Below are 11388 nucleotides of genomic sequence, written 5' to 3' on the forward strand. Positions count from 1 at the left end.
GCTTGTTTAGTTAGTGTCACATATGATATAAGTGATGTAGAGCTATGCCATGCCTACTTTGGTCAAGGAAAGGGATGGTGTTAATGTTGTTACCACATGTATGTGAGGGGTGCTAGGCAATGTAGAAGGCATCATTTTTGAATGATATATCAATTACGGCTATTCAAAAATCATATCTTATACACAGTGATGTATGTGGTCCCATGAGGACACCATCGATAGGAGGATATCTCTACTTTGTGACTTTATGTATGATTACTTTAGGCACACTTGGGTGTATCCGTAAAGTTAGAGGTTTTTACATGCTTTAGAAAATTTGTTTCTATGGCTAAAAATGTGTCTACATGTAAAGTCTACACCCTTCGTACATATTGAGGGGTAGTGCTGAAGTCTGGAACCTGAAGTGGAAGAAGGTGACCTCGCTGAGCCTATCTGCCTATCGTCTCATATCCAAGCACGGGTCCTGAAAGAGTGCTCCAAGCCACGGCACCCCATGATGTAAAGATTTGGTCACCCCAAAGGTGGCTGTATAATCGCAAAATCCATTGCCAGATCTGCTGTGCAAGAGTGCAATCCCAGAGGCAATGCCTCTGTGTCTCCTGTGGGTGTCCATAGCTGGAGCAATCTGGTGGTCTGCCACCAGATCTGCTGTGCAAGAGTGCAATCCCAGAGGCAATGCCTCTGTGTCTCCTGTGGGTGTCCATAGCTAGAGCAATCTGGTGGTCTGCCACCAAACTGAGCCAAGTGCCCACCGCACTGGCTCTATGAGCAACTAGCCCACTAAAAGTATGCTTGGGCTGTCTACTATTCCAAATGCGCTGCCATAATACAGCTCAAGAACTCTGCTGAAATGCCCTCACGCCGCCAATGCTCTACAGTAGCTGGACTAGCCTATCTCGCTGTGTGAGCTAGCAAAATATATCTGCCAAGCTGTGCCGAATACTGAAAGAACGACGTGGGCGGTCTCTCTGCCGAGGCAAAAGGGTCTCTCCACTGCCACTCGCCTGGGTCCCACTGTAAACGAGCCAATGGTGGCCGGGCCTCCCATGCCCAAAGACACCACTCAGAGTCAACGGTGATGGCCTCCGGGTCTGGGTCAACATGCCAAAGTCTGCCACAAGCTCCTACTACTCGAATCCACTGAAAGATGCAGTCAACCACAAGCTCCGACTCAGTCATGACTCTATGAAATCGTCCACCCTCACCCACCTCAAAGAACAATGTGGTAACCAAGTCTCTGGCACTACTGCCTCAATATCACTAATCATCTGCAGAACACCCCTCAAACCTGCAAGCCTCAAACTCTGCTGCTCCTCAGGAAGCTGCCAAACACATATCCAATCACCAAGGCACCGAGCAGGTCCAGTAGTCAAAGCTCCCCAAGAGACATGCAGTCTGGATCCAACCATGTAGCCTCTATCTGTCTGAACCTGTGGATTCCAAACCACGGTTATCTCATGATCTCCTCAGTGCAAGAAGGAGGAATCTGGATCAAAGCAGGGCGTAGCTGCTCCCATGTCCTCAACAAACTACATGCAAATCTGTCCTCAGTCCTCTGCGGCGGCGAGAAACCAACTCTGTGCATCTCTGTGAAAATCCATCGGACCTCTGCTTGCCACCACGGGCCTCCTGTAGAGCTGGAGTGCATCTACCAAGTCTGTGTAAGAGGATCTCCTTCCAAGGCTCAGCGCCTGGTAAGAGCCCTGGAACAATAAGCTTGCCCAAAAGCGCTCGGCTTTGGCAAGCTGGGTCCACAATCCCTAGACCTCCTTGTGCTGTCAGCAAAGTGATAACTGGACAAGCAACTTTGGCCCTGGCCGGCCCTCCGTTTCTCCCAGACCACAGAAAAGTCCTAATCAGGCGCGCTGAACCTGGCTGATACATGAGCCTGAGAATATCCAACAGGAAGTAATGTACCACACAATGTCGGAGCCAACCCACTTTTGTGTTTCCCTAGCTCTTCCCTATCTTTTTCAAGTCTTTCAATTGTTTTGCTAGCCCCACGAAGCATGTCTGCATGTTCGTTCTCCTAGTGGTCGTCGTCTCATCTAAGGCATATTTTACCACGATTACTCTATCTTTACTATCTTGTAATGTTACTTGTGTAGTTTGGAGCATGTGAGTAACTGCATTGACATTTTTGCTTGAAGCTGCCACCATTGTTGGCATACAACTAAATGTGTGTGTTGACATTGAGCCTAACTATAAATTAATTTAGGTCATTTCTTGAGTTATTTTTGTGTATTGAGATAGAATCACCACAACAACGTGAATAGGTCATTTCTTCATGGACAAACACAACCTTATCACCTTGTGGTGATTTGTGTGAAAGTCATGGAATAAATGTAATTTGCACCATTAAGACATTTTGAACATGTTTTTTAGGCCTTTTGTTGAGTTATTTCTATGTATTATGATAAAATCACCACAACGCAAACCTTTGTGCATGAACACAACCCTGTTGTGTTGTGGTAATTCATATGAAAGTCATGGAGTTAATGTTATATGCACCATTAAGACACTTTCAACACGTTATTTTAGGCCATTTCTTAATTTAGAATTCTTTTATATTTTATCCTCATAGCTATGATCATTAGCTTTGCTATGTTCATGTTTAATTTTTATTCACAGATAAAACTTGATGATTTCATGATTCAAGTTGAAGACTCCACATCCCAACATTGGTTTATTGAGTCCCTCTTGAACCATTTGAAGGACAAGAGGGTACTAAATCTTCCAGTTACACCACCTAAAGCCTCAATGAGGGCTAAGAGAACATTTTTTGTTATGGGTGACTGTGTGGCATGTGGTTTTGCAATGGACAAAAATGATCTGGTGGGTCTATACATGCTTCCTTGTATACGTATCTACCACCTTCTTTGCTCTACCCTTGCATGCAAAACAAAGAACAAATGTGTAGCTACTAGGTGTAAATGATCACTGATGCTGTAAAGAAGTTAGTGTTTGCCACATCTTCTAAGGAACACACAACAAAAGAATGTAGCAGTACTCTCTATATTAATTATTGTGTGTACATGCTTACTTTGTCATGTTTGTTAGAATCTTGAGATTTTAATATTGCATTATTAATTTTTTCTATGGATTGCATAGGTGAAACTAATAGTGCATATATTATACATTAACCTTAACAACTCTTTTGATGCATTGTTTTTTTCAATGATCTCTCAAGCGAGATCATCTCTAAGACCTAATAACATGGTAGAGCTAGAGCAAGAGGAATTTTATGATCCCTCCTCCCATAAGAGCAGCAAGGACCAAGACGATGGCTTGCCAAGGGAAGAGGACTTGCAGCAAGGGATCTTTCAAAAGTGCATGGAGTTTAATAAAGGTGGCATAGATTTGGATGGGTGTGATGAAGTAAAGAATGGGCAAAAATTTGAGGAATTAAATGAAGACAAGGATGGGCAGGTTCTTAAGTGACCGACTGAAGTGCATGTTGGAGTGGATTTTTCACAGGAGACTGCTGCACATCATGGCATTAGATTGGCTAACATCCCCTAATAAGACCAAATTGAAAGTCTTGAGAATGTGAAGAAGCAAGCGATGAAGAAGCAAGTGCAGTGATAAAAAATTTGCTTCAATAGAACCACCCCCCAATATACACAAAAAAATGTTTTCAACCCGTTCTAGTATCCCTAAGCCAAAATGTCACAAGCAATTATAGTTTTGCTACTATCTTACATAATATGTTTATAAAATTGAGACCAATTTCCATATTGATCAAATTCTAATGCTTTTCAAATCAATGTTCCAACATCATATTTATGAAGTTGAAAAATCATTCAAAAACTAGCTCATCTGTATATCAAAAACTTACTCGTCTGTATATTAAAAAAATGATTTACAACAAAGTTTCATAACTGAAGATTACTAAGAATATTTCAATAATCTTCAGAGGGGGATGTGGCAGACTGGGAGGTGGGAGTTTGGGTGGGATCTTCCATAGGAGATTGGGAGGATTGGGTGGGATCTTCTATAGGAGTTTGGTAGGCTGCTTTAGATTGTTGTGTTGTGTTGAGATATGGTGTTGAGATATGGAGCTCATCTGGTGTGACGGTGGACATTGAGATGACCCACCTAGGGGATATGCCCCACACTTACGCCACTGGCATGGTTGGTGAGATTAAGGGAGATTTGCATCCACCAGTGGCATGACAGGCTGTGTGACAGCCATGTTTGGATTACTAGAGACTGGCATAGTTATAGCGCCAGCTCATGTAGATGGGTTCACACTATAGAGAACCCTAGTATGTTTTGGTTAAGTACTTTTCACATATAGTATGGACTCTTATATTTTGTATGTGGTGTGTTGAGAGAAGAAGAATAAAGAAGAAAGAAAATTCAGCCTTCCACCTCTCTCTCTTGTGCTTGTCTACACTCTTTGTGTGTGTGTGTGTGTGTGTTTGGTAATTTCTTGCAAGAAGCTCTCCCTCTCCCTCTCCCCCTACTTCTTTTCATGCCGGTGGTGGATTTGGAGGAACGGGATTCCTAGGACCATGTGCCGCAACGTAGTTCATAACAAGGTAATCAATTTCCTCTCCCCAAAACTTCCTAGCATCTAAACTTGAATAGGGTCCCAACGATGGACTCTACAGGAACAATATAAAGTGGGATAAGAGTTTAATGCAGAATATATAAGAAAATAAATACTAATTTAATAGAACCTACTGTTCATCTTGTAGTAGCTGAAAATTCCTCTGCAGGAGCAATTTCACATTTAGACAAACCCTCCATCCACATAAGTGGTAGTTAGGTTGTATTGGAACTTCTACTCTACTTATTTTATATTCAAAAAATTATCTTGAGTCAAAGCCTCCTAGGAATTCAACATTTTCTTGATAGACCTCAAAAATAAGCTCATTAAGTATTCCATATTTAAAAGTTTTAAGAGGTTGGAGTTGCCAATATTTCTAATAGAAACACTTACAATTGGACATGTCTGTGGTAGCCTGCCAACATCGAGTTGTCTAAGTAACAGACTCTCGCGTGAAGGTCAAAGACCAAGCTCCAATGGCTTCTACAAAAACCTACAAAAAGATCATTAATGAATTTACCGTGTATACAAATTATACTGGTACTTACATTTCGTGGGGTAAGCCAACAAAACCACATCAAGGGGATCAGATCAATCTTGCAAACTCACAAAGGAACGGGCAGAACGATTGTACAAATAAATGTCTCTAACTAAAATAAGAAACACTCATGAAAGAATAGGCAGCACGATCGAATCTATGACCTCATGTTAATAGTTTTGCAAAACAGCTACATCATGTAGAGAAAATGCAAAAAATCTAGTTTCTTGTGCAACATATAAACATATATCAAACCTAGGGTTGAGAAATTGCAGCACCTCTATGTTTCGTGCATCAAGGCCATCCAAAAATTGTTATCTTAGAGTCCTCCATCATAATTCTTCAAGGTGTTCATAGCTGCTTATTGTGCTTGTTGTTTAGACACTTGTTCTCTTTCTACAGGTCTACCCCTCGATTTTGAGCCAAAATGAGTGTCGAGGTCATGGGCCACTTCTTCTACTCTCACTCCTTCCCTCTTTCTTTTTAGGGGAGGAATCTCTAGAATATTTCTCATTCCCAAATCAAGAACAGGGACAGGACATGAGAGACGGTCGTATCTATAGCAGTGCGCGTCTTTGTCCATGACAGTCACGTGATGTGCATGCATTGCCATGATGTAGCTATCTTGGAAAAACTCAATCATAAAATCCTTTGCTACTTAAAGGTAGGAAAGGGTTGAGGCCTGCCACCGAAAGTGGAGTTCATACTGCTCGGCAGATGCCACGAACAATTCTTTGGAAAGGTAGCTTGGCAATACATAACTACATACATTTCATCGCTTGTCTAAGCTCCTTCATCATGGCACTGTATTGGTAAAGCCTTCTTTGTCTGGATCTTTCCTATAATTTGGAGGGCTTTGAGGATGAACCCATCTTCTTTCCTAGATTGGGGTCACCAGTTGCCCTCCTAGCAGTCTTTTTTGTTCGGGCCATTTGAAACTACCTCATAAAAGGTAGTAGTGGAAAAAGAGAAATTCTATATAAATCACCACAATGCAAACAAGTCATTTCTCCCATGCCGAAGGAGCACTATCATGTTGTGGTGATTTGTGAGAAAGTAATAATATAAACATTATGAAATAACAAAAGCAGATATTTTGGAACATTACGATTTGTGAGAAAGTAATAGTATAAACATTATGAAATAACAAAAGCAGATATTTTGAAACTAAGCCTGCGAGAACAACGAAATTAAGAGGTGTCATGAGAGAAGGGAGGATTGGATAGAGAGATCTCGTAGAACCTGCTCTGATTAGGGTTCATCTTGTTCTCCATCAATCACCAAACCACTAGAAGCTCCTTGTCACATTATTCCTGCGCCGGGCTCGACCTGCACAGGAGACCATCAGATGCTCCCCCATGTTGCTGATGCCAATAGAGCATTGCCCGGATGGGGGGGGGAACATAGGCCACGATTGATATTCCTCGAACTCTGAATCCTACCACCATCACACGAGTTGCTTCAATGCCACCCCTTCCAGTCATGGTGGACATGACCCCTGGCATGCATAGGTTGGCATGGCACGTGTCAACGTGACTCTCTTATATAGATGGCCGCATTTTTGGAAGACACTCTAATCTCCAATCCTCTCTGATACTCTTTCATCCCACTTTAGCAAGAAACACATGTCTTCTCATAAAAAAGCAACATTTTCATGGGGGAGAAGGAAATCGGGTGGCTCCTCATGCTGCTAGACAAAGACAAGAATCTTTGATAGGACTGCAATTTGGGCGCATAATGGTGAAGAAGGAGACCACCTTCTATATAATACTCAGCAAGAAGATCATTAAAGTCCAAAAGGTAAACTTTATTTCTCTCTACCCATTGAAATGTTGTGAGATTGGATTCAAGTTTACAACTCCTGAGCTTTAATAGGTCTCTGTCATGGCCCCTGCCCCTCAACTGATGTTCTCAGAGGTTGGATTAGGTCAAATTGGTGGCCTAGGAGTGCAGAAGTGCAATTTAAGCTGAAACAAGAGCCATTGTCTCATGCATATCTGGTCAAAATATAATCCTCCTAGAATCTCATGTCAAACCAGCACAATCCTTGAGCTGAAACAAGAGCCATCGTCTCATGCAATTTAAGCTGAAACAAGAGCCATTGTCTCATGCATATCTGATCAAAATATAATCCTCCTAGAATCTCATGTCAAACCAGCACAATCCTTGAGCTCTTCATCTCTTGCCAAAAAGTCAAACTGGCACTATCCTTCATCTCTTTATCTCTTGCCAGAAAGTTAAACCGACGCTATCCTTTTTACAACAATGCATATATCCCAATCACCCACAAGAGCTTGACTGGAAAGAGCTCCTGTTGTTGGGGGAAGCTGATGGGTGTTCTATTAAAATATGGAATGTAATAAGACCAGACTTTATGTGGAATGCATGGATTAGTAGAAATATGATGTTATTAAAAAAAATTTAATATGCTCCAAGGACTGAATAGCTCTTGATTCTGCATATGCAGAGTGCAGTAAAGGATACGATGGAATTGTTACTGTGGGGCTAAGATAGAATAATTAAACACATTTATGGTGGGGATAAGATGGATGATGATGGGGATAATACAATGAAACAAATCAGAGTTACAAAGTCAAAGTTGATTTACAAGCAGAGGAAACTAATGGAAATTGTGATTGATGAATAGAGATGAAGAATTAATGCATTATATCACAGACCTCATTGTGGTTCAGGCTTCTCTGTGAATCTGCAGTGGTATGATAAGGAGTTAAGCTTCTCCGTGAAAAAAAAACTTTTTGTATTTAGTCTGTTGTTGGACTGGTTTCTCCCCTCTTTTTACTTAATATAAATTTTAAGGTTCGTTAAAAAAATGATATTCTGAATGAAATATTTTTATGTATCAAGATAGAATCAGCACACTGCAAATAGGCCATTTCTACGTGCACAAAGACAAAGTATCGCGTTGTGGTGACTCGAATAGGCCATTTCTACATGCCTACAACACTATCAACCCTTATGAAATAAGAAAAATAGATATTCTAAATGAATTATTTTGTGTATTAAGATATAATCACCATAACATGAATATACCATTTCAACATGCACGTTGATAGCCCTAATCGCATTGTGGTGATTAATTTTGAAAGACAGTAAAGGAATAACATTTCAAAAACATAACATTTTAAATACAGTATAAGAGTTTAGGGTGCATGCCTTACCGTAAGTATAGCACATGAGTTCAAATGAAGGGGTCTTTAAATTCAAAATTTTAAGGTAAATTTACAGAAATACATTTATAGAAGGGTTTTTTTTAAATACCGCTTAATCGCATGTGATACATACCGCTTAATCGCATGTGATACATAGGGTTTCTTTTTTTAAGTACCGCTTAATCGCACGTAATACATAGGGTTTCTTAGTTGTACACCCCTCGAGGCAAGAAGCATGGAGATAAAGGGCATGTGCATTTTGAGAGAGGGGAGCGAAATGTTACATCAAGGGAGAAAAGAAGAAGTCTATGCATTGCCAAACATGGGTTATAAATAAACAAATCTACACAAAAACAGTGGTGTACGACTACATGATAGATAGTAGTATTGTGTCACATCGACAATAAATTTGCACGTGAGATAGGTGGGATAATGATGACATGGACAAGCTTCTGCATGTGTGAAATAGATGTGGCAGTGGTGCATTAAATGATCATGCATATGTGATAGATATGGGTGCCTGATGTGATGATTCTGGATAAGTTATTTATGTGTATTAAGATAGAATCATCACAATGTGGAGTGGCCTATTTTTGGGTGCAAGGACACAGCCTTCTCGTGTTGTGGTGATTCTAGATTTAAAAAAATTATCATTGGGAGAAATTCGGACTCTGAAATGGGCCTCTAACTAAATATTAAACAAAGAAAGCATGAACCAATTAGAGTGCAAGGATGTAGTAGTTCATTGGGGCTGAGTCATGAGCCAATCATCATCATCAATGAAGAGAGGGATTAGGCATGAGTTTCCTTAGACAAGAGATTCAAATGATGTGTAATGATCCCCCTCAAAATTTCTACTTTAAGTTAGATGGTAGAAAGGTTGAAACTAGATTGTAATTGCACCTCTTTGAATACAACAAGAAGACAACATTACAATCACAAAAAGATTAACTATATTGATGGAAAAAGATGGAAAACTGTATCAAAAGAAGAATTTAGTTAGAGGACTTGGAATGAAATTGATAATTAGTTAACTGTATCGTGAAATATCATTGATATAATGCATTTGAGGCCGAATGAAATTGATCATTGATATGGAGATCAAGGGATATATATTTATCATCCTCTTCATTAGAAACAAAATATGCCTCTTGATCAAGATTTTAGGAAATGATCACAAGATAATAGTCTTCCCTTAGATTAAAAAGTTCTTGAAGATTAGATATCAAAACATAGTGGCGGCCTCCTATAGGAATCGATGGAGCACCTAGAGTAGGGACAACGTCCACTTCCTCGGTGACAGACTTATTGCACTCTTCATGAGAAATTGGCAAAGTTTCACACCTGAGCCAGCCAATATCAAAAATTTGCTTCTCACTTTCCACCTTGGCCTCATCAATTTCTCGGTTATAGACTCACTCTTCTTGAGAAACTGGAAAAGTTTCACACCCGAGCCGGTCAATGTCAAACATTTGACTCTCACTTTCTTCCTCGACATCATCAATTTCTTCCTCTACTTTGACAAGTTCATCTTTATATTTTTCAACCTCAATCATTTTTTTCTTGACCTCATCATCAGTATCTTTATTGCAAAAGCTTATTGACCTCATCACATCAGTATCTTTCTTGACCTCATCATCAGTATCTTTATTGTAAAAGCTTATTTTCTATTATCCTCTAAAAACCCTCTACAAATTGAAGAGATTGGAGCTTCTCTCTCTCTTCAATCTTCCTTGGAGACTCCAACAACGTACCAAACCAATTGATTGGTTGGGAGCCTCTACTATGATCAAAGAATCAAGTAATTAGACGAGGTAAAGTGTGGATTATTGTCTTCTTTTTCTTAAATCTCCAAATGTTTCTCTTCTCAACCCCTCTCAAGCTTGAGAAGCATTAATTTAAATGGTTTTTGAATACTATTGAAATTCTTTAATGTATTGTAATGAAGAAATACATAAATTTTCATTTATGCTTAATTTATAATGGTTTTTTAAGCATTTCTCTCTCTCCCCCAAAGAATGGTCATTCCTATGACCTATTCTCAATTCAAATGAAGCTTCTCATGAAGCATTTCTCTAATCTAAAAGTAATTTCTATGCTTGTTTAATTGGAGGCCAAAATAATGGTTTTTTAATACTTTTATGCTATTTAATTTATGGTAAAATTAAGAATCAATCCATAATTGGATAATGATCCAATTAGTGGTTATTCTAATCACATGAATAATACTAAACTTTATTCTTTCAAATTTTTTGAGAATTATCAATAATAGTAGCGGAGCTATGGTAAAATTTTTAAAAAATACACATAAATCATTTTCATTTATATTTTGAAAAGAGGACTTCCTACCATATTCTAGGATTAATCATCCTAGATTAATTGAGTGATTCTCATTATAATCATGGAAAATTGGTTTTTATGTTTATGCATAAATAGTTAATTTTACAAAAAAGAGGAAATTCTAGTAATCCATTTTTTATGTTAAAAGAGTAATCCCCACCATGACAATGGAAATCCATGTATTCCAATGAATTAAGAGAAAAAATTGGAATGCTAAAATAATGTATATCTTATTTAAAAATTAAGGAAGGATTTTAGTTAAATTTATCTTTTTGTATTGATAAATTTTAAATGATGAAAGAGGAATTCCCACTATATTGGAATCTAAATATTTAAATGAGGAAAGTGTAATTCCTAGTGTAAAGGAATTAATGAACATTTTTATTTAATGTTTAAGAGAAAATTTAGTTAAATTTATCTTTTTGTATAGATAAATTTAAATGATGAAAGAGGAATTCCCACCATATTGGAATTCAAATATTTAAATGAGAAAAGTAGGATTTTTAGCTTAATGTAATTAATGGATTTTTTATGTAAATTTTTAAGAAGAATTTTGGATAGATTTGATTTATGGTAAAAGAGGAATCCCCATGATAATTGGATTACACTCATTGAAATGAGAAAAAGAAGGATTTCAAGTTTATTAAAAAAATAGGTATTGATATTTTAGTTAAAAGAAGAATTTTTATGATATTTAAGAAAAGACGGATTTGAATTAAATTTTAGTGTCAAAAGATGAATTTTCATAATTCTACCTAATGAATTAAGGTTGAGAAATTATGTGA

General features: G+C 38.3%; 1 protein-coding gene across 1 annotated transcript; it reads right to left on the reverse strand.

Moving 5' to 3' along the window:
- Window positions 1-428: 428 nt before the first annotated feature.
- LOC147616690 (uncharacterized) lies at window positions 429-1884 on the reverse strand. Its single transcript, XM_086777183.1, has 4 exons — window positions 1534-1884; window positions 1248-1430; window positions 937-1140; window positions 429-818 (listed from the first exon to the last, which is right to left on the reverse strand). Exons 1-4 carry the CDS (start codon window positions 1882-1884, stop codon window positions 429-431), a joined length of 1128 nt encoding a protein of 375 aa, XP_086633309.1.
- Window positions 1885-11388: the final 9504 nt, after the last annotated feature.

This window comes from Cibotium barometz, chromosome 38, assembly GCF_041138505.1.
Source record: "Cibotium barometz isolate CiBa-2024 chromosome 38, ASM4113850v1, whole genome shotgun sequence".
In the NCBI taxonomy this organism is placed as follows: domain Eukaryota; kingdom Viridiplantae; phylum Streptophyta; class Polypodiopsida; order Cyatheales; family Cibotiaceae; genus Cibotium; species Cibotium barometz.

Bases quoted from the DNA above. Each gene is read 5' to 3' on its own strand.
- LOC147616690 (XM_086777183.1), bottom strand. From the start codon at position 1,884: ATGTATCAGCCAGGTTCAGCGCGCCTGATTAGGACTTTTCTGTGGTCT. The intron at 1,431-1,533 runs GTAGTTTGTTGA...TGGAATCCACAG, and splicing joins GACTGAGGACAGATTTGCAT to GTTCAGACAGATAGAGGCTA. The intron at 819-936 runs GCACAGCTTGGC...GTATTATGGCAG, and splicing joins CGTCGTTCTTTCAGTATTCG to CGCATTTGGAATAGTAGACA.